This window comes from Chamaea fasciata, unplaced genomic scaffold (assembly GCF_029207755.1).
Source record: "Chamaea fasciata isolate MVZ Bird 193981 ecotype frontalis unplaced genomic scaffold, bChaFas1.0.hap1 SCAF_16, whole genome shotgun sequence".
Lineage (NCBI taxonomy): Eukaryota > Metazoa > Chordata > Aves > Passeriformes > Sylviidae > Chamaea > Chamaea fasciata.
This window is the reverse complement of record NW_027094101.1, coordinates 10,018,166-10,040,235: the sequence shown is the minus strand read 5'-3', so window position 1 is coordinate 10,040,235 and position 22,070 is coordinate 10,018,166. Positions and strand designations below refer to the sequence as shown.

Here is a 22,070-nt window from a genome sequence, read left to right as displayed (position 1 = left end):
CATGGGACATTGTACACGGGACACGGGACACTGGACACGGGACACTGGACATGGGACACACACGCGGCACACACTGGGCACAGGACGTGGGACGCTGGACACACACCGAGCACCAGGCACAGAGGACACAACGGGCATCGCTGGGCGGGGGCGGGCACTGGGCACACACCGAGCCCAAACGGGCACTGGGAACCGACACCGGGCACGCACCGGGCACCGCGGACCCGCCCCGGGGCCACCCCTCGTGCCGGTGCCGCCCGGGTCAGGGCGGGCGGTGCCTCCGCGCTGTGCCGGCGCTACACGGTGCGCGTGTGGCACCCGGGCGCTGGGCACGGTGCCCGCTGTGCGCGGCCGGTGGCGGGGCCCGGTGCATCATCCCTCCCCACGGCGGGCACCGGGCCCTTTAAGAGCGGTGGCGGCGGCGGCCGTGCCCGTGCCCGCGCCCGCGCCCGTTCCCGTTCCCGCTCCCGGCGGTGCCCGCGGCCGCCCCGCACCTGCCGGTAAGGGCCGGGGGATGCTCGGGGCCGGGGGTGCCCGGCGCCGCGGTGGGGACTGGCGCCGGGAGGATGTGGGGATGTTCGGGGGAATGCAGGGCCCCGGTGCCGCAGGGAAGCCCGGGGAGGATGCGGGGTTTCTTGGGAGGATGCAGGGATGCCCGCGGAGGACGCCGGTGTGCCCGGGGCCGCTGGGGTGCCGAGCGGAGCCTGGAGGGGACCGTGCAGCGCGGGAATGCCCAAGGGATGTCCTTGGTGTGGGGCGTTGGGGGGTGTGCCGGGTTTGCGGGGCGTGGGTGGTGCTCCAAGGCACAGAGGGTTGGGTGGGGGGTGGAAAGGGTCCCTTGTGCCCAGGGGCTGCTCCGTGTGTGCTGCATTACCCCGGGAGAGGACGGGATGGGACAGGGACCAGTTCTGCCCAGGGATGAGGGAAGAGCCCCCTCCTGCTGCCATGGGGCTGTAGCAGCCTCTCCACGCAGGAGTCCCCGGCTGTGGGTCTGCAGCTCATCCTGGGCGGGGGGGCGGCGGGCACAGGCTGGCAGCACGGGATGGTCACGGCCAGGCTGGCCGTGGAACGCTCTGGAAGCACGTGAGCGTGTGCACGTGTGTGTGAGTGTGCACTCGAAGCGTGCACGGAGCAGCATCGCTCCCCCATGGCTGCACTGCCGGCTGTGCTGGGGCACGGAAACAATAGGGGGCACCGGAGCTGTGGGCAGCAGGGTGGCACCCGAACCCCTGGCTGCCAGTCCATGGAACACAGTGGCCCCTGCCGCCCCCGGGACACTCGGCTCCCTCCCCCCTCCACGGCCCTGCCGTCTCCAGGCTCAGATTTGGGTTTGTTTGCTTCCATCCTTCTCTCCTCGGGGCTCTGGAAGGTAAGCGGGGCTGGATGCAGGGGGCTGGCAGCAAAACCCACGTGGAAGCAGGGAGGGGGCCCAGGGTGCGGCCCCTCCTCGCCCCGCTGCCGGTGAAACATCAGCCTGGCCGGTCGTGCGGAGCCGCGGGCTCTCCCGAGCCTCCCGGGGCCTGAACAGCAGAAGATGTGACGTTAATAAAAAGAGCGGGTGCTGGCGGGGAGGTGCGGGGTTAGAGGGGCGGCATGCATCAGCTGAGCCTTCGCTGCCCAGGGGTGTCCCCGTGGCGGGGGGATGACGCCCCGGCTGCCCCCGGCGCCCCTCGGGGCTGCCCCGCTCCGGCCAGCGCCCATCCCGCCTGCCCTCGCCCTGGCTGTGCCAGGGAGCTCCAGCCCTGGGAACCTGCCCTATTTAAGATAACGTGCATTAAAAACACCGAATCCTGGCGAGCTGACAGCGTCTGTCTAAATATTTATCCCTGTTCCAATCAGGCGCTGTGTTCCCATGACAGCGCCATTAGCACTTGGCATATTTATGGCCTTCCTGGGTGCTGGGTACCCCGTGCTGCGTGCCCAGGAGCCACTGACCCGCCCTCCTGTGTCCCCTCTGTGGCTCCCTGTGCACCCAGCGGTGACCCCTGGGCTGGCAGCCGTCCCCAGCCTGGCACATCCCTGCTGGGCTGTGCTGGAGCTGCCAGGAATATCCCGGGCTGCGCACGGCAGGGGGTGGGTACCACATTTGTCCCCCGCAGCACAGGAGCTGCAATGCCACGAGGTGCAGGGAAGGAGCCCAGGGAACTGCCTGCTCCCCCAAAAGCGGCTCCTGCTCCTCCTCCTGCTCACGGGCACCGAGGGACTGGGCACCCGCGGGCACCGGGCGCTGGGGATGGCACAGGGATGCTTCGGCTCCCTCCTGCACGTCGCTGTCCTGCCCTGTGACCTGCCCTTGCTGGGGCCTCGTGCTCTGGGGACAGCACGTCCAGCTGCCCGGGGTGGTCTCTGCAGCCCCTGCACCCCGCGGCAGCGGCCGGGGTTGCGTATCGGGAGGGATTAGGATTAGGATGTGTCTGGAAAAGGGCTCGCTCGCAGCCGGAGGCGCGGGGCGGCTCAGAGCGGCTCTCCCCGGTGCCACCGCTCGGGCAACACAAACAAAACCCCCGCGATCAGCTGAGCCGCTTGGGCACCCGCAGCTGCCAAAATCTGCTTTTCACTTCCCCGCTCTGCCGGCGCTGAATTTAACCCTGAGCTCGGGTGTGTTTGGGTGGCAGCAGCGCCGGCGAGGCCGGGGGGAGCTGCGCTGCCCTGTCCGGGCCCCACCGAACACACCAGAACCACAGAAACAGCAGAAAGGGCGGGCAGAAGTGCTGCCTACGTGTGGCTCCCAGGAGGATCCGTGCTGCCTCTCGCGGGTGCCAAGGGGCTCCGGGCTGCCACCCTCACCCCGCCAGTGCCGCGGCTGTGCCGGTGCCGTCCCCGGAGCAGCCCGGTGCTGGCATGTGCCTGGCTGGCTCCCAATCACCTCATTTCTACCCGCAGGGATGCACCGAGCCCAGCCCGTGATGCCACCCCATCCAGCCGCCCTGTGACACGGCCCCTGGCTCGGGGGACACCCGGCAGCCGGACGGGATCCCCGGTGGGGACCCGCTCTGCAGCCACCGCCCTGTTTGCCCCGGCCCCGGCCTCACCCGTGCGGGCAGAGGGAGAGGCGGAGCCGGCCGCTGGCCCCACGCTGGGGCACACGAGGTAGGAGGGACAGGGGCGTTGCCGCGCACGTCCCCGATGGGCACCGGGCTGGCCAGAGGGGTTGTCCCCATGTCGCCTTTCTCGGGGTCTCGTGGTGCCCTGGGCAGGGGAGCAGGACACGGTACGTGGGGCTGGGTAGGTTCACCTGTGCTTGGAGTCGCTCTGGCCACTGCTGGCCGTGGACTGCCAGACCCCGTGTGTGTGTCCCCAGAGGTCACAGAGATGGCTTTCCAGCGGAGCCACCGGCTGAACCTGCTGCGCCTCGTCGTGCTGCTCCTCGTTGCCTTGGCCGGCATCAAGTTCCTCTTCCGTGACAGGTGAGGTGACAGCAGGACCCCAGGGGGGTCAGGGCCTGTGGCACCCCTTGGGCTGTGCTTGTGTGGTGCCCCCATCACCCCATGGACACCCCCGTAACCCCACAGACACCCCCATCCCTCCTCCACTCCCTGCAGCTTTACCCTGGAGCTGCACAAGCCCGCCAGCAAGGACAGCGCGTTCTGGGGGGACACAGGTGACATCGTCCAGGACATCATCCCCCAGAGCCAGGTTCTGGAGGTCCCTGCAGCAAAGATAACGGCTCTGAAGCAAAAGCAGCAGGTCCCCAGGGATGTCAGTGCCACCGAGATGAGACTGGTCCACCTGGACCTCAAGGGAGCTGCGCCCAGAGTCTCCTACCTGGAGCAGGTGAGGATGCCCAGGGGCAGGAGGAGGGGCCAAGGGGAGGATGCGCTGACAGGGCTCAGCCCCCTGCTGACACCTGGTCTGTGCCATCCCCACTGCTGAGCCCACCCTGCCCACCCTGCAGGTGTTCCCCCTCCTGTCCCAGCTGGGAGCCAACGGCGTCCTCATCGAGTACGAGGACATGTTCCCCTTCAAGGGGGAGCTGGAAATCCTCAGGTCACCGTACGCTTACAGGTGAGCAGGGCTTGTGCGGGGCTGTGTGCCCAGCTGGCTGTGGTGCCTGCAGCCCCTGCAGGTCCCGGGTGCCAGGGGCTGGGTGTGACCCACCTGGCCCCGTGCCCGTGATAACCACAGTCAGAGTGCCAGGCTGTGCTGCTGGGCAGAGCAGCTTCCTGCCCTGACAGGTCAATATTTGTGCCCCTCAGTAAAGCACACATGTATGGGGCAACCAGGGCCATGTGGGCAGGGTGCCAGAGGAGGGGGAGGAGGGGGAAGTGCCCCACACTCTGCCCTGGCATCCCCCCCTGAGCCTGTCCCTGCCCTCGCAGCGAGGAGGACATCGAGCGGATCCAGCAGCTGGCGGAGCAACACAAGCTGGAGGTGGTTCCCCTGGTGCAGACCTTTGGCCATGTGGAGGTAGAGGCTCCCAGTCCTGCTCCCCATCCCAGATCACAGGGGTTCCCCCTGGACAGCCCCCTGATTGTTCCTCCCCGCAGTTCATCCTCAAGCATGAGAAGTACCAGCACCTGCGGGAGGTCGAGCGCTTCCCCAACAGCTTCAACCCCCACGCCCCCGACACCCTGGCCCTGCTCAAGAGCATCCTGTCACAGGTGGTCGAGAAGCACCGGCGCTCCACCTGGATCCACATTGGTGCAGACGAGGTGGGCAGGAGCTGTGCAGGGACCCCCATCCCTCTCCCCAGGCACCAGGGGTGCTCCCAGGGCTGCTGAGCGTCTCCCTTCCCCCAAGTCCAGGTTTTCCATCTCGGGGAGGGGATGGACTCCAAGAACTGGATGAGCCACAACAAGGGCGACGTGGGGACCATGTACCTGAAGCACATCAAGGAGGTTCTGGGCTTCCTCACGGCGCAGTTCTGGGGGCTGCGGGTGCTCATGTGGGACGACATGCTGAGGAAGATCAGCGTGGGAGCCCTGCGGGGTGAGGGGACAGGGAGGGCAGTGGTGGCATCTGTTCCAGGCTCCTCAGCAGCACCCCCTGTGTGTCCACCCTGGCAGGCATTGCCCCCAGTGCCAGCAGGAGCCCATGCCTTGCCCTGTGGGTCTTGGGGAAGCCTGAGGAGGCTGAGGCTCCCTCCTGCTGCTGGCACCAACGTCCCCTCACTGCTGTCCCTGCAGAGTCCGGGATAGCGAAGCACGTCTCACCTGTGGTGTGGTTCTATGCACCTGACTTTGAGGCTGAGCAGATCGGTAAGGTGACCTGCCAGGCTCCTGGGGGTGGTGGAAGGATCCCCCCTGAGCCCCCCACAGCCAACTGGGGACGGTGGCACTGGTGGTTTGCGCCTGTCCCGCCGCAGTGCCGTTCCTCACCAAGTACGTGGAGAGCGGCTTCGAGGCCGTTTGGTTCGCCAGCGCCTTCAAGGGCACCACGGGGCCGGCACAGGCCTGGACCCCGCTGAGCTACCACCTGAAAAACCACCTGAGCTGGCTGAAGGTGATGCAGGCCGTGCCACGGCTGGCCCCACTGCGCCTGCAGGGCGTGGTGCTCACGGGCTGGCAGAGGTAAGGGGTGGTGAGACCCTCCCCTGCCCTCCTGGTGCCCTCAGAGCCGTGCTGGCACAGGGCAGAGGTGGTGGCTGTCCCTGTCCTGCAGGTACGATCACTATTCAGTGCTCTGCGAGCTGCTGCCCGTCAGCATCCCCTCTCTGGCGATCTGCCTGCAGACCCTGGTGAACGGTGAGCCCCCAGCCCTGCCAGCATGGCCAGGCTCACCCCCACCTCCCACTGCCTGCCAGACCCCGTCCTGCTGGGCAGGGTGCTGGGAGGAGCTGGGAGGCAGAGGAGGAAGAGCTTCAGTTTTGGGGGTGTGGTGAAGCCGGGATGAGCCTGATGGGGACTTGTCCCAAGCTCCTCTGTCCCTTTTCTGGCCCTCCCAGGGGGCTTCACAGAAGAGGCCAAGAGGAAGGTCCTGGATGTGCTGGGCTTGGAGAGCGTGCAGCTGGAGCAGAGCACCTGGTGCGTGGCATGTGGTCGGGGCAGTTGCATCCAAAGCGATGCACTGGAGGGAAGCAGGGTCTTGGTCACCCAAATGCCCTGGTCCCAGACCCACTAGGGTGCTGGAGTTCACCCAGCCCAGTGCACCGCACGTGCTGAGCCCTCACCTTCCCCTCTCTTTCCCCAGTGAGGGCAGGGGAGCATTCCCTGGTGTGGAGATCTACCATATGGTGGAGCAGGTTAATGGCCACCTGAAGGAGAGCATTCTTAAGGCACTGGAGGAGGAGAGGTAACATGCTGGGGAGCAGCAGGATTGGTCCCTCTGGCCATGTTTTTCCACGGGAGGGGACCTGCCTGATGCGCAGCTCCCTGTCCCTGGTGGCCCCTGTGTCCCCAAATCCCTCGTGCCTCTCCAGTGCCATCAAGGGCTGGTTCAGCCCCTACCACCGGAAGCGGCAGTTTGGGAATCCCCGCAACATGGAGAGCTTTGGCAGCAAGGTGCTCAAGTACGTGCTGCTGGGGGCTGGGGGGAGCCTTCTTGGGGCTGGGAGGGGTCCCTGCTCGGTCCTGGGGTCCCTCACAGCAGGCAGCTGGACCCCTGCTCTCCCCCCTCCAGGCTCCATGAGGACTGGGAGAGCTTTGTCCGTGACCTGCGTGCCCAGCTGGAGAGGATCTACTTCCCTGACACGGTGGAGGAGTGGATGGAGGAGAACGTCAACCCCTACCTGGACCAGCTGCGGGACCTGGTGCGGGACTACCGGGCTATCATCCGCCTCAACGGCCGGCCCAAGGCCATGTAGGGGCTGCAGCCCCCCGGCTCCCCCCTGGCTGGCCTTTGGGAGCCTCCATCGTGTGTCTGTTTGCTGGTGACGGCTCTGCCGCTGCCGTTTGCACTGTACAGAGCCCCTGCACTCCCCCCTCCACAATAAAGTATTTTCGTAGATACTGCTGCTTGCTGAGAGGGCTCTGTCCCCCCGGGCAGGGAGAGGCTGGTGTGGAGGGCTGGGCTCTCTCCTGTGACAGCTCCTGGGCCCCTGCTCGGGCTCTGAGGGAGCTGGAGGGGTTGGCAGCCACAGGGCAGAGTGTGACAGAGCTCATGGGGACACACCCGTGTGCCCCGTGCTGGCCCCGAGGGTGGCCGTGCCCTCTCTGGACGGGATCCAGCTTATGGCTGCTGCGTGCTGCATGTCCCAGGCAAGGGCTGGCACCTGGGACAGGGCAGGGAAGGAGGGACGTGCAGGGGCCCTGCCAGGCTCCCACCAGCACCCGCTCCCCAACCCTGCCTGCTCTCAGTCTCTGTGAATCCCTGGTCGCTGGGAGGGGTGTGAGAGCAGTGATGGCTTCTTCAGCCTCCAAACTCTGCTTTCATCTCTTCCTTCTTCTCTGTTGTTCCAGCACCCAGACCCCCGCTGCCTCCCGAGCTCAGGCAGAGGCTCTGCTGTGCTCTTTTCCCATCGGAAAGGCAGCTGTGCTGGGGGGATGCGTGGGGATCTCGGCGTGGGATGAGCCCTCCTGCTGCTGCTGCTGTCTCCAGTTCCCACAGTTCAGGTTTTCCACGTGCCTGTTGCCCACAGTGCCCACCCTAAACCCCCTGAGCCCCAGGCTCTGCCCGTTCCGGGCGCTGCTTTCGCTCGGCGTGTGCAGGGCAGGAACGGGGACATTTCACTGCACATTCTTCTGCTCTGCAAAGACCAACCCGACTTGGCAAGAGCCCGAGGGAGCCGCAGGAACGCCAGGCTGGAGCTCCTCCCGCAAAGCCCGGCTCGGGCGGGGAGGAGGGACGGCGTTGTGCACCCCACCGGCCCCACAGCGTGGCCCTGCTGGCCCGTGTCGTGCCCCGGTCACGGAGGTCCCGGTGCCCGGCGAGGCCGCGGGGGCAGGAGCTGCCCCGTGCCGGGTCTGTGCTGGGTGACTGGGTGTGGGGGCCCAGCAGGAGGGAGCCGTGGGGCACAAAGGGACCTTTGTTGAGGCGCCTGGTTTGTTATCAGGTGGTGGCAGATGTGAAGGAAGCCCCCGACCCGTGCGGAGCCCCAGCCCCCAGCCCCGGGAGCCCGGCCGCGGCTCAGGGCCCCGTGCAGCGCCCGGCTGCGGGATTAGAGGGCAGATTAGACGGCGTTCCGTGCTGGCAACCCAAATGTCCTGGATTGGAAAGTGGGGGTGGGGAGAGGAGACGGACCCCGCCGTCCCTGAGGGGGGGTCAGCCCGGGGACTGGGCGGGAGCTGGGGGCTGTGCAGGGAGGCTCCAGCTCGGGGGGGCACGGACCAGCACGGGGCGGGAAGGGGGCATCAGGGCACGGCTGCCTTCCCTCCTCCATCTTCCCGTCTGCCTGACACGGGGCTGTAGCTCCCGGTCCCCGCACACTGCACCCACCTGTGACTGCGCCCCTCCGTGCCCAGCGCTGTGGTGGCCAGTTGGCTACCAGCCTTCCTGCCCCCCGTGCCCCAACGCCGGTTTGCTGGAGCCGGGACTCCACGAGGCTTTTAGCTAGGAACTTGTCCGGGAGGGCAGAAATTCGGGCTGATTTCGTGCGAGAGATGTCCGTGCTCTGCCCTGATGGCACCGCAGGGACATTAACGCCTTGTCCGTCACTGGCCCCATTTCCTATCGGGTTCCTCAGCCCCCGGCACAGCCGGGAACCCTCCGCAACTGTAATGTCTCGGTCGTTTCAGCCTTAAAAGTGAAAGGGACGAATGTCACCGGCCATTGTGTCAACAAAAGTGGAAAATGACGCGGTGATGAGCGCTTTATTTACAGCAATTGAAAGGCTGATGCTGCCCGGTTTCCGTTATCGGCCCCGCAGGCTGCTGCGATTGCCAGGCGGGACGGGGAGCGGCGAAGGGCACCCTGGAGCCGGGCTGGGGAGCACGGGGTGCCCCGGGAGGGGGTCTGCTGGATCTCCCCGGTACCCTCCCCGAGTGGGAAGAGGCCCCGAGCAGCAGCCGTGTCCCCCCCGTCCCCTCCTGCCGCTGAGACCCGCCAGCTCGTTACACGCCACGGCTGCGCGGCGGCTCCCACCGGGGCGTCCCCCGGGCCCGGCACCGGGGAGGGGGATCCCCGCGCTCCGCCCGCAGCACCGGGCGGCCCCCGCCCTCTCCTCCTCCTCCTCCTTCTCCTTCTCCTCCTCCTCCTCCTGCTCGTCCTCCTCCTCCTCTTCCTCCTCTCCCGCGCTGCTCCCCGCGCTCCCGGTGCGGCCCCCCCGCCCCGCCGCGCCCCGCCCCGGGCGCCCGCCGCCGCCGCCGCCCCCGCCCCCGCCTCCGGAGCGGGCGGGCTGGGCGGGGGGGCTGCACCGTGCCGTGCCGAGCCGTGCCGAGCCGCGCCGAGCCACCCCCCGCCGCCCCCCGCCCCTCGCCGCGCCGCGCCGCGCCGCGGAGGATGCTCGGGCCGTGAGCCCGCAGCCGGCAGCCCCGGCGCGGCGCAGCCATGGGCAAGGACCAGGAGCTGGTGCAGGCGGTGAAGGCGGAGGACATCGCGGCCGTGCAGAAGCTGCTGCAGAGGCCCAAGCCCGGCAAAGCCAGTGAGTGCGGCGGCGGCGGGGCCGGGCGGGGGGCGGCGGTGTGGGGGGACACACACGGAGGGGGGGCACACACGGGCACCGGCGTCGCAGCAGCGGGCGCGGCGGCTCGGGGCCGCATCCTAGCGCTGCTCCCGGGGCCCGGCCGCGATGCCGCCCGCCCTGCCCGCCCCGGAGCATCCCCGGCCCTTCCCCGGCTGCGGCTCGTCGCAGGCGGGCGGGGACCGTAGACGTGCTGAGGACCCCCGGCGGCTCCCCGGGAGGGGCGGGGGGCGCTGCCCGGCATGGGTCTGAGCATGCCGGCGAGGCTCGGAGCATCCCTGGGCGCTGCGCGGGTGTGGAGCGCCCCAAAAGATCTCGCCGGTCCCGGGGCACCCCCGGCGCGGTCGGGCTCCGGCCGGGCTGCCCTTGCCCTGTACCCGGGAGCAACTCCTGACCCCCCCGGGAGCCGGGCCCGGTGCTCCCGGGGGTTTGGGCAGGGTTTTGCGGCCGGGCAGCGCCAGGCGCAGCTGCGTGTGCGTGCAGCGAGTGTGCCCGGCCCGCGCGGGTGAGCGGCGGGGCTGGCTGCCCGCACACCTCTGCGTGTGTCCGCGCTGCCGCGGGTGCGTGTGCGGCTGTGTTTGGGTGCGTGGGGTGTTTGCGTGGCGGTGTGTACCCTGGCATCTGTGTGTTTGGCTGGGCTGTTGGTGTTTCTCGCTGAGGGGGTGTTTGGATGTGGCTCCGCGGGTATCTCCCGGTGCCTCCCTGCGGCTGGCTGGCTGTGCACGGCTCCGCGGGTGCGCCGCGGGTGCGTGGCCAGGTGTGAGGCTGCGGGGGCGTGCGTGTGGCTGTGCGTGTGCGTCTCCGGGTGTACGTGTGTGTGTAGCTCCATGAGTATCTACTCGCTGTAGGATGGAACTGCTCCGTCGAGGCGTTCCACCCGGGACTGAATAATTCATGGTGCTGATGCGGCCGCAGGTTTCAGGCCTGCTGCCGGGTGGCCTGGGGTGCCTGGGTGCAGTCAGGGACCACGGGGAGCACTCACGTGGCCCTGGGTCACTGGACACGTAGTCTCTCTGTTGCTGCACCCACTGTCCCTCTCTCCAGGGCTGGCACTCCCCAAATGTGGGCACCCCCCTTTCCCTGGAGCTGTGCAGGGCTGCTGAGGTGTCTCCTGTCCCTGGTCATGCAGGGCTGTTTCTGGCCAAGCCCAGTGTCCCGTGTCCTGGTGCTGAGCAGGGTTGTTGTGCCATTCCCCATGGCCCTGATCTGGTGTTGCATCCACCGTGTCCACAGTGCCACATGGGGCCAGCAAGTGTTTCCTCGTGCCACACAGGGCTGGCGTGGTGTCCCATGTCCCCAGTGCCATTGCTGCTGTCACTGCTGAGGGACTGTGCAGGGCAAGAAGAACCTCCAGCTCAGGGCCCACTTCATCCCAGCCCACCTCAGATGCTGCTGCTGCCGTGGCCTCTTGGGGCAGGGTGTGCGTATGGGGACAACGCCGGGCCCGTGCCCAGCTGTGTCCCCACACAGCCCTCTCCAGTCCCTGCTGGCCTGGGCACACAGCTGGCGTTGCTGTGGCAACAACCAAAAGTGTCTGAGTGCCACCACCTTCTCCTGCATCCCTGTCCTTCCCAGGGCTCTGCTGCATCTCCCACTGCTGAGCCCTCTGGACACCAGGCAGGATGGCCATGGGGGCCAGCAGAGCTCCCTGTGCCAGGGTCACAGGTTAGGGACAAGGGACACCCAGAGGGGCTCAGCCTGGTGTTGGGGTTGGATGCTCACCCCACTCCCTTGCTGGGCTGCCCATCTCCAACTCTGCTGGACCCACCAGTGCCAGTGCTGAGCTTGTCTGGGGCCATTTCCCCACTGGACCCGACTGTCCCGTGTGGCAGCGGGTGCCACGTGTGCAGCAGTGGGTGCTGTGCTCCCAGCCTGGGGTGCACAGGCACCTCTGGCCATGGCAGTGGGGCTGGAGCGGGACACGGAGTGGGAGAGCACCGAGCAGGGCTGTCCCCACGCCGTGGTGTCCCCACGTCCCCTCCAAGTTCCTGTCCCATGCCTGCCTGCGGCGCTCCCCGCACTGCACGGCACCGGGAAGATTTGTAACTTAGCTCTGTTATCTGGATAATATCCTATTCATGCGGGGTTTAATAAATGAGATTTTAAAAATCCTTGCGTGAATTAGCGCAGGTTGCCATGGTGACAGGGGGCCCGGTTTGGTGTGAGTGCGGGTTCGGGGGCCCGGGCCGGCCGCAGCGCGCACCGCGCCTGCTTCCCGGGCATCCATAATTGATGAGGTTGTCTGAAAGTTGCGCAAATCAGATGCAGGGATTTGGCAGCAAACTGTTTCCCTCCCTGTCCCCTCCTTCTCGGTGCTACCTCGAAGAAATGTGGTGACTTGGCGTTTTCCCCTCGACTCCAGCGCTGTGGGTTGGGATGGGACTGTGGGGTGTCTCCAGGAACACCCATGCCCACTGTGCCATCCCTGTCCTGGGCTCCCAGGGCTTTGGGTGGTGGGAGATGAGTGATGCCGTGCCATGCAGAGGATCCACAGCTCTTTGGTGTGGTGGTGGAGTGAGCTGGCTCATTCCCTGTGAGGCCAGTGCTGCCAGCGGCTCATCCACATTGGAAATGGCTCCTGTGTGGTGCTGCCAGTGCCCAGTGTGGGACCTCGAGCCAAGGGTTGGATCCTCTACTCCAGTTCCTCCTCCAGCCAGGCTGGGGGGCTCTGTAAAGCACTTCCACACATGGCAGCTTCATGTGGCCAAGGAGATGTCCCAGCACGTGGCCCTGCAGTGCCAGGACAAGCATCCAGCATGGCAGGAACTGGCCATATGAGTGGAATCCAGGATTGTGTCCTGTGGGGCTGCCTGATCCTCAGTGCCATCCTGGTCCTCCAGGGTGCCATGAGGACTTGTGTCCTGGTGTGCCTTTGGAGCTCCTGGAGCCTCACTTGGGGACACCCAGGCTGGGTTAGCCACACTGCCTGGCTGGGATCAGGAGCTGGGCACAGAGCTCTGCACCCCCTGTGTCCTGCTGTGTCAGGGTAACCCAACCCAGCCTGGCCCCACTGCCCGAGGTGCTGAGACCTGGGCAGCTCTCAGTGTGCCCCCACTGTGGGCAGGAGAGCCCCGTTCCTGCACTGCCACTTGTGCAGGGCTCTGCATCCTGCCCTGCATGTCACCAGCAGCAGCTCTGGCATCTCAGGGCTTGTCCCATCGGTCCTGACCCTGCTGCCATGTGCAGGGAGCAGGTCCTGCCCTGCCTAGGAAGGGACCACAAAGCTCAGTGAGACCCCCCAGGGTCGTGTTGTCCCTGAGGAGCCATCCTGGGATGTGAGTGGAGCTGCACGGGCTGGGTGGGGATGTGTGCCTTCACCAGTGCTCCAGGATTTGGGGACAGTGGGAAGCAGTGCCAGAGTGCCTGGGGACATGGGTATGGGCAGGGCCTCACCAGCTGCCTCCTGCCCTCTGGTGTATCCTCCAGCACAGTGGCCAGTTAACTCTGGGTTTTCTTGCCTGCATTTGATTGCATTCATAATCTGCTCTGATAACAGTATTTAATAAAACCGGGCTAATATGGCGCAGTTAGGAAATGTCTTTGACATTTTACAATTCAATTTCCATGCAGTAAAAGGCAGGGCAGATGCAAATCCAATTGTGGTGCAGTGCCCAGGGCACACGTGGCCGGCAGCCACCGGAGCTGCCCGGTTCTCCCGGCCCTCTGGGAAAGCAGGAGCCTTCCCTGGGAGGTAGCACCCCCGTGGCTCCTGCTGCTGCTCCCTGGGCAGAGCCTCCTTGCTGTCACACAAACCCAGGCAGAGATGAGCAGATGATGCTCACTGGAGCCCCTGGGTGCTGCCGGCCTCTGGAGCCATTGGTGCTGGGCAGGACATCTGGAGTGGGGGAAAGGGGCTGTGGGGCCAGATCCTGTGGCAGCTTGGCCAAAATGGTGCTGGGCCCCTCTGCATCCCCCATGCCGTGGCCAGGCACTGCTCCCAAACCTCCCTCGATCCCCTTGGCAGGGATGAAGGGGCGGAATACCAAGGGGGTGGGCTGGGACACGCGGGTGATGGCAGCAAGGGGATACTCCGGTGCATCCCAGGCGTGTCCCGGGCACGGGCTGTGCTCTGAGCACTGCTGACAGGCAGGTTCCTGTCAGGGCCCAGCAGCTGCCCAGCTCATCCACGTGTCAGCGGGTCCCTCATAAACTTCTTGGGGTTTCCAGCCCGCGTGTGAAGCCTTGCTCCCAGCAGGACTTGGCAGGCGGGTGTGGGCTGCTGTGTGCCAAGTTTCCTTCCAGAGGGGCACGATTGCTCAGCCTGGGGTGACTTCTCATTATTTCACATTTCTTGCCTCTGTGGCTGGGTTGAGCTGTGAGTGCAAACCCTCCTGTGCCCCCCTGCCCCCAGCACAGCCCCCGTGTCCAGACTGGCCGCAGGGTCCCTGCCCAGCAGGAATGCTCTGGGGACCCGGGACTGTTGGCCACTGCCATCGAGGAGCAGTGGGGCTGCGGGCCGGCAGCTCTGTTCCCAGCTCCCTCACTGGCCTGGATTTTCTCTCAGCAGTCCCAAATTCACCTGGCTTGACACCAAGCAGCCCTTTGGCAACCCCTCGTGCGGGGCTCTCCCACGGCTGCTGGCTCTGGCTCTTTGCTGCATGAGGACCTCGCTGCCCCTGTGCTGGGGGGTGACACTGGAGGGGACGTGGCAGGGCCAGGCTGCGCCCAAGGGTGACAGTGCTGGCGGTGAGCAGGTCTGAGGGCTGTGGGTGCTCTGAGCTTCTCTCCACAGCCGTCCCAGTCGCTGCCAGCCCATCGTGGTTTCCAGTAGCCAGGCTGGCGTCTGGCTTCTCTCCTTCCCTCTGCACTCCGTTTAACCCCTCCTTCCCCTTCCCGGCTGCTGGGAATGGCTGCAATCAGTCCCCTGCCCATCTCGGTGTGCCCAGGTGCCCCCAGCCCCTTCCCACTCCCCACGTGTCTGCAGCAGCAGTGCCTGGGGATGGTGACTCCGTGGTGCTGTGCCAGGGCCCAGGTGGGTCCCAAAGCAGTGCTGGGTGCTTAGTGAACACATTCCTGGGCTCCTGGGAGGTGGGAGCCGTGGCAGTGCTGGCTGGTGAGTGCTGGAGGGGAGCACCCAGCTCTTGGATGATACCTGAGGTTGTTTCCCACAGTGATGTCTGTGCTGGTGCTGGGTGGTGTGCGCTGGGAATTGTGCTCAGCACTGTTGAGAAAATGTTGGAGAACAAACTTGATGATATTTAATGACTGGTGCTGGTCATGCTGGGCCAGGCTCCCATGGATGAGGGAGAGTTGTTGAGAAGCAAAACTCAGGAGGGCCAGCATGGACACTGTTTTCCTGTCACTGCTTTGTGTCCTGGCCCTGGCCAAGTGTGCTGCAAGGGTGGGCCATGCCCAGCAGGTGCCCGAGCCATTGTGCAGTGCTGATGTCACCTCTGCCCTGGCTCACCATCCTGTCCCACATCTGAGGCACGTGGACTTGCCCTCCTGGTCCTCCTCTTCCCAGAGGGAAGAGGCCAGAGCAGCCCACCTGGCACAGGAGCGATGCCACCCGTGGGCTGGCTCATTGTGCCGGGCTGAAAGGGATCTTTAAGCTCTAATGAAATGTTAATAGTATTTTCCAACTCAATACGGGAGTAGAAGATGAGGTGTTTAATGCTGGGCTCTGCAGCGACAGGAGCAATCAGCCTGAGAAATGGGAAGCTGGGATGCGGAGCTGGCCTCGGCTGGGCCTGACAGCCCTGTGCTGCCGGGACTGCTCTGCTGATGGATGGGTAGCGACGCTGGCACGAGCCATCCCGTGGGGCAGCACGGTGCTGGGTGGGCCTGGGAGAGCCACGGGGCTCTCAGTGGCTGGCTGGGAGTGCCAGCTCTGCCCGGGTCTCCTTGGGTGTCCCCACCAAGGTCACTGCTGGCCGCCTGGAGAGTGCTGAGCAGATGGAGGTGGCTGTGATGCTGGGGTGCCCCAGGGCACGGCAGGATGAAGGGACCCCAGTGTTGTGCCCTGTCATGGTCTGTGTCTGCTGGACCAAGCTGGAGATGGTGCCCAAGCAGTCACCACAGCGTCTGCTTCTTGGAGCTTGGGTGGCTGGGTGCTCCACCCATGTGTCTGTGTGTGCCCCTCCACCCTGTGCACCCATCCCTGTGCCCACGTGTGCCCCTCTCCATCCCTGTGCATCCATCCCTGTGCCCACGAGTGCCTCTCTCCATCCCTGTGCGTCCATCTCTGTGCACTCGTGTGCTGCGTGCCTCTGTGCATCCATGTGGCCGCGTGTGCCTCGTGTGCCCATGTGCCCGTGCCCCGTGCGGCCGTGTGCCCGTGGCCTCTCCACTGCCCACGCCGGCACTGCCTCCTGCCCGGCCGGGCGTGGGGCCGGGCCCGGAGCACGGCCGGCTTGTGGCGCTGATCCCTTCCAGATGTGGCTGCCGGAGCCCCGCGCCGCCTCCTCGAGAGGCCCCGCGGGTTCCCAGCCGCTGGAGCAGAGACAAAGCGGCGGCTGCCCGGCTCCTGCATTGCAGCTGGGCTGTTTACGGCAGGCGCGCTCCTCGCAGCCCTGCAGCTCCGCAGCAGCCCGCTCCCTGTGTGCGCTCAGCGTCTGCCTGAGCCTCGGTCCTGCGCGGCCCCGCGCCGCCCCTGCCAGCCCCCTCCCTGTGCCCGCCGTGCTGGGGACATTGGAGACACCGGGGACGCTGGGATGGGTTCTGCGAGCCCTGCGCCTCCCCTGCAGCGGGGTGAGGCCTCTGGCCGTGCTCCCTGTGCTCCTGGGTGATGCGCGGCATCGCCTGGCTGCACATCCCCGCTGTCCACCCAGCCCGGCGGTCCCCGGCACGGCGCTGAGCTGCCCGGCCCTGTGCCCACAGAGCTGCCCGTGCCTGTGCCCGTCCTGCTCCGTGAAGCAGAAGGTGGGCACGGGGCACGGGCTGTGGATGAGGACAAACGATGGCTCTGAAGGCATCACGTTTGCAATAGAGCCCAGCGCCTGTTTTGCCGAGCACGGCTGGGAGCTCAGAGCTGGAGCTGCAGCAGCACCCGGTGCCTCTGTTGGATCTGGGCCACCTGCACACAGATGTGCACACGTGTGCACACGCTCAGGGCACACCTGGAGCTGATTTAGGCTACCTACACACAGATGTGCACACGTGTGCACACACTCAGGGCACTCCAAGAGCTCCCACCAGTCCCCAGCGCTGCTGCATCGTGCCGGGTTCATGGGAGGCCAGTGATCACCGCTGTGTCTTGGTTAATGATGCTTTAAGATGCACAAAGCTCCTGGTCCCGCCCTGCAGCCAGCGTGGACATGGTCCATCCTCCCAGGGATCCCTGGCCCCGTGGAGAGGGTGAGCAGGGGGAGAAGCTGGAGAGGATGAGGATGAGGCAGGGAAGGATGGTCTCAGCCCCAGGGTGGAGGTGGGTAGTGTGTCTACACCTATCTCTTCTCCCGTGTCCCAAGGACGTGAAGTGCCAGCTGTGCTGGGATGGATGGAAAGGCAGACACAGGTGACAGCGGCCCTGAACAGCCACATCCCTGTCCCTGCCATGTCAGTCTCGCTGTGCCAGCTCCTTCCAGCCAGGGTGATTACTGAAAATTACCTGTTTGCCACAGGCTGGCAATTAGGGCTCCCTGTAAGCGACACCAACATTCATTTCCGCGGAGACGAGTGTGGGCGTGCGGCTGGCACCGGGCACAGCGGGCAGCTGAGCACAACACCTCGTGTCCCACCCGTGGGGCAGAGGCAGCACGTCCCTGGGCTGTGCAAGCTCCTGCCCGTCCCTGCTGCCACTTCCTCGCATTCCTGGGTGCTCTGGGCCGAGGCACCCAGGGAGTCCCTGCTCAGCAGAGCCCCGTGTGCTCCTTGTGGGGCTGGGACTGCCCCAAAGGGGTCTGCTGAGGCAGCATGGCTTGTCCTGGCTCCACGGTACTGCACGGCAAAGGTCAGGTGAGGATATGACTTGGGAATACAGGGAGAGTGGGGATCTCCACAGAAGCTGCTGGTTGAGTTCTGGGTCCCCTGGGCAGCTCCAGCCCTGGTGGGTCGGCTCTGCTCTGGGCACACCCGTGTCCCCTGTCCCCGCCTGCCCCGGCAGCCCACAGGGGCAGCCCAGTGCCATCCCGTGGGACTGAAAAGTTTCCTTTTTGTAAAAATAAAAGCATCACAGTGGAGTCCCTGCCGCCTCTTGAAAGCTGCATTTAAGCTGCTTCCTGCAGCCCCAGGGGACAGCGCTGTGCGGTGACTCAGGCTGCCAGAGCCCAGCCAGCCTCCAGTGCGGATTTCGCCACTCCTTAGAGAAGGCTCTGCCAGGGATGGGCATCCAGAGCACCTGTACATGTGCTGGGCACATGGGTGGCATCCCCCAAAAGTGCCTTGGGATCTGGGGAGTGGCTGGTGATGGGCAGCGGGGCACACAGCTGTGGCTGTGCAGCTGTGATGGGCACTGTGATATCCAGCAGTGATGGGCAGTTGTTTTCCAGCTGTGGTGGACACTGGGAGGTCCAGCTGTGGTGAGCGGTGCTTGTCTAGCTGTGGTGGACAGTAGTTACCCAGCTGTGCTCTGTATTGCTCCACAAGGGCTCCATCCCATCACAGCCACCTCTTAGCCCCAGGCAATCCCTTTCCCTGTACAACGAGCTTCCCGGTGCATTATTTATACAGTCCAGATCGATCGGAAGATGATAACGGCTTCATTAGCATCTGAGCATCACGCCGGCCTCAGCGCCTGACACGACCTTGGCTGCAGGAGTACAAGCTTTTCCCTGTCAGGACCAGCTCCCCGATGTCACCGTCATCATCAGACCCAGCCAGGGCTGCTCTGGCTGCCTCGGTGGGGTCCCCACGATGGCACATGCTGCTGTGGGGACCCCATCCTCGCAGCGAGGAATAAGACACCCCCATGCCAGGGTTCCTTGTGCAGTGCCCGTTGTTTGTGTGGCTCTCGTTAGCAGGGATATAATTAAGAGCAGCTATTTTGGATGCTTCCTTTATCCGGCAGCTCCCAGCGATGCCGCTGCAGGATCCTCCCCCCTGTCTCTGAAACAGGCGCTTGCCTTGAATGTCTCCCCTGTGGATATTGGCTGCTTGTGGGGTCCTGTTGTGTTTGAGGGGGGCACACGCAGGGGTCTGACTGCCCACGTGAGCTGGGGAGTGGGGAGGCAGCGGGGATAGGGCTGTAGGGGAGTGGGATCACAGCAGAAGGGAGATGGGAGGCATGGAGAATAGGATTTGGGGGGGTTCTCCTGGCTCATCCACTGCCGGCATGCTGGGGAGGGGGCAGCAATGCTTTCCCCTCATTAAGGAGATGTTGATTTAGCGGAGGCTGGAGCCATCTGCTTGGAGCAGCCGCCTGCTCCCTGCTGGGGGGAGTGGGTGAGGATGTGCTTCGTCAGCGGGGGCTTGGTCGGGAGCCCCCCGCCCCGGCCGGGCATCGATTGCTGCTGGCACTGCACTGGCTGCAGACACAGGGGCTGGTGCATGAGCACGTGAGGGGATGCTGGGAAGGGAGAGGAGCCCCCTGAGCAATCCCACCATGTGGGGCCGTGGCCTTGAACACATGGGCAGGGAAGGGATGGGGCAGCTGGGCATGGGGGTTTCACTGCAATATGCTTTGGGGTGCCCAGAGCCGTGCTTGGCCACTGGGGTCTCGTCATGGCACACACCGGGCACCTGGGCACAGGAGTCTCCACACAGCGTGTTCTGGGATACCTGGAGCAGTGACAGGGCACAGGGGTCTCCCCATGGCATGTACTGGGATTCCTGCTTGGGCATGTGGGTCTCCATGTGGCCGTGCCTCGCAGTGCCCAGACCTGTGGCTGACATGGGGGTCTCCTCATGACGTGCTCCAGGATGCCCAAAGCAGCTGCCAGGCACAGTGCCAGGAGCCAAGGTGATGTGTGGCTGGACCCCGGGGTCGGGTAGAGCGGGTCCCCCGTGCTCAGGCCCTGCACGTGCCAGCGGCTTGTGCGTCACCCAGGCCGCGGTGCCCGCCGGGGCCGTGGCTGCTGCGGGGCCGGCGAGGAGCTGGCTGCACACGGAGAGCCAGGCTCAACCCAAGCGTGCATTCAGCTCCTGCAATCCCCGTGTTTAAGTGAAGGCATCTCTGGGAGCAGTGGCAGGGCCGCTCCCCGCGGCGGTGTTTACTCTGGCAGACGCTGTTTATGGCTGGTGTCGGTGGCAGACGCTGCGGCTCCCGCTGCACACCCGAGCCACGGGGGAGAGCAGACCCAGTGCTGCCAGGCCCGATGTGTGTCCCTCTTTTCTGGGGCCGGCATCATGGTCTTGCCCCAGGGCGTTTGTGGGGTGCAACCTGCTCCAAGAGCCGTGGGCTATGAGATACCAGGGGAGCCCTGTGATCCCTCATGGCACAACCATCACCTGAGCAGCCCATGGGGAGCCAAGAGGGGATATTGGGGTGTCCCAAGGATGGTGGTGGGGCTCAGGTTGTCTGAGCAAAGACGTGTTACCCCTGCAACAGAACCTTCCTGATGGCACTTGATTCAGCATGGAGAGGGCAGGATGGTGACTGCAGGTGCTCAGGGGTCCCTGCCACCCCTCCAGTGTTCCCAGCAGAGAGGACAGCCAGGAACACCCTGGGTGTCTGCTGGCAGCGTGGCCATGAAGGAGCTCTGCTCTCCTCCCCACCGTGCCCATCTCCTTTTGTAGCTGATGTTTTTAATTGGAAGCACTCAGCTCCCTTCTCTCTCCCTTGTTAGTGGAAGAGTTTTCCTTGTACTTCCCAGCCATTAATGAGCTTTCCTGGCTCTTGTTGCCCCCAGACAGGCTGCAAATCCTTCTGTGGACCTGGTGACCCAGGCACCCATCCTTCTCTCCTCCTCTGGGAACTGGGCTTATTCTGAGACCCAAGCTGGGCTGCAGGCTCCAGCTGCCTTCGGCATGCTGACGGCCACTTCCAGAGCTTTAAGGAAAGTCAAACCACTGCATGGCTGGAAGTCACTGACTAAGCACTTGGCATGGGCAGTGATGGAAGTGCTAAACAGATTTTGGCAGCCGCAGCCTCTCCTGCAGGTGCAGGGAAGAAAAATTTGCTGCTCTGATGATTTGGGGCGATGGCGGTTTGGTGATCCCAAGGGTAACACGTGCCTGGGGATCACCAACAGCATCACCACTGCACCCTGACACCCAGGCATTGCCCCATCCCAGCCCCTGGCTCCTGTGGGAAAGGCCAGGCACCGCAGACCTGCTGACAACCGGCCCTCCATCTGCAGGGACCCATTAGCCACAGCGGGGCCCATCTCGGGGCCGGAGATGGGAGCCAGTGCCGGGCACAGTGCCGCTCCTGCGCCCACCGGCTCCTTTTGTCTGCTGGCCCTTTGCCTCCCTGGGGGGCAGCTCGCCCCTTCTCCTGGGAGCTGGCTCTTGGCGCGGGGTGGCAGCGGAAGCGGCGCTGGGCTCCTCTCCACTGCAGCTGAATGCCACCTTTGTTGGGGACGTTGGCGGCAGCACGGGGCTGGCAGGGACTGGGTCAGTGCTGGTGTCACAGGGGCTCTGCCTACCAGTAATGACCAGTTGTTCCCTGGGGAGCATGGGGATGCTATGGCAGAGCATTTGGGGGGCTTCTGTGGTGTTCTTGTCCCTCCCTACACCCTGGGGACCGCACAGTGTCCCCATCCCTCCCCGGGCACCCTGCAGTGCCCCTTCTCATCCCACATGTGGCACCACATTTGGGAGGAGAGCCTGGGGACCTGGTGACCAGAGGGTGGTTGCTGTGGCCAATAGAACCCATCCTCTGCAGTTGTCACCTGTCACACCGGGCTGTGTCAGCACTAGCAAATGTCCTGCAGCTCAGACAGTCGGGCAGCCCTGGAGCGCAGGAGGGAGCCAGTGCCAGAGCCTCTGTCCTGGCCACTCCTGGGCCCATCTGTGCTGTGTGGCCTGGGCAGGGCTGACTCAGTCTGGCACCACTCCCCAGGCTGGAGGGTCAGGGCTGGACACAGCCACCCTTCCTGCTGCTGGCGTCCCCTGAGCCCTGTTTGTCCATGCAGAGGCTCCTGGGCTGTGGCAAAGCCCTTGTGTCCAATAATTCAATAAACACAGGGACACTGACAAGGGGACATGCTAAAGGGGGAGACAAGGCCATGGCTCAGGTGCACAGGGAGTGTCTCCCTGGCCCCACATTCCCCTTCCCTGCCTGAAGTAGCCCCTTCCAGCCAGCTTCTCTCAATGAGAGCTTGTGCCAGACTTCGAGTGACTTTGCCCATTCTCCCTGCCAGGCCACAAAGCCTTTGGGTCCTCTCCCACGGACTCAGGGCTGTGCTGGAGCTGTGCTCGCTGTGTTGGGCTCAGGGGCTGCTGTGTGTGGGTGCTTCACCCGGGGCTCTGCCTTCTGCTCCCACCCTCCTCTTCCTTCTCCTCTTGCTCCGGCTCCCGCTGTGGGAAGAGCAGCTCACTGGAAAGCCTGAGTGGCATTTTTCGGGTAAATCTTATGTAAATCTGGCTCCATCCTTCCTCGTGCTGCTAATTGGATTGCCCCGGCGCGGTTTAATTTCCCAGAAGCGTGGGGAGGGCAGTGCTGGGGGGGGCTGGGGGTACGTGCTGAACTCTGCCTGACAGTGGCTCCACGGGGCCATTCTGGAGCCTCAGCCAGGTGGAGGAGCCAGGGGGG

The 22,070-nt window shown here is 65.1% G+C and overlaps 2 protein-coding genes across 5 annotated transcripts in view; both read left to right on the top strand.

Annotated features, from left to right (window-relative positions):
• Positions 1 to 383: 383 nt before the first annotated feature.
• Positions 384 to 6,887, top strand: LOC136297961 (hexosaminidase D-like). 4 transcript variants are annotated; one of them, XM_066198325.1, is made up of 14 exons: positions 384 to 500; positions 2,884 to 3,407; positions 3,543 to 3,774; positions 3,896 to 4,005; positions 4,320 to 4,407; positions 4,488 to 4,652; positions 4,746 to 4,929; positions 5,127 to 5,198; positions 5,306 to 5,510; positions 5,602 to 5,684; positions 5,885 to 5,963; positions 6,130 to 6,231; positions 6,359 to 6,448; positions 6,559 to 6,887. In XM_066198325.1, the coding sequence occupies exons 2-14, from the start codon at positions 3,127 to 3,129 to the stop codon at positions 6,740 to 6,742; spliced, it is 1,875 nt and encodes a 624-aa protein (XP_066054422.1). In that variant the 5' UTR covers positions 384 to 500; positions 2,884 to 3,126; the 3' UTR covers positions 6,743 to 6,887. The 4 variants fall into 4 exon arrangements, with proteins under 4 accessions (XP_066054422.1, XP_066054423.1, XP_066054424.1 ...); XM_066198326.1 differs by lacking the exon at positions 384 to 500 and having other exon boundaries at positions 795 to 3,211; positions 3,302 to 3,407; XM_066198327.1 differs by lacking the exon at positions 384 to 500 and having other exon boundaries at positions 798 to 3,090; positions 3,302 to 3,407.
• Positions 6,888 to 9,363: 2,476 nt separating this feature from the next.
• The window catches only part of CASKIN1 (CASK interacting protein 1), a 29,261-nt gene continuing 16,554 nt past the window's right edge, over positions 9,364 to 22,070 (top strand). Inside the window, exon 1 of the mRNA XM_066197734.1 lies at positions 9,364 to 9,457. Coding sequence (XP_066053831.1) covers positions 9,364 to 9,457 — 94 coding nt within the window. The remainder of the gene's footprint in view (positions 9,458 to 22,070) is intronic.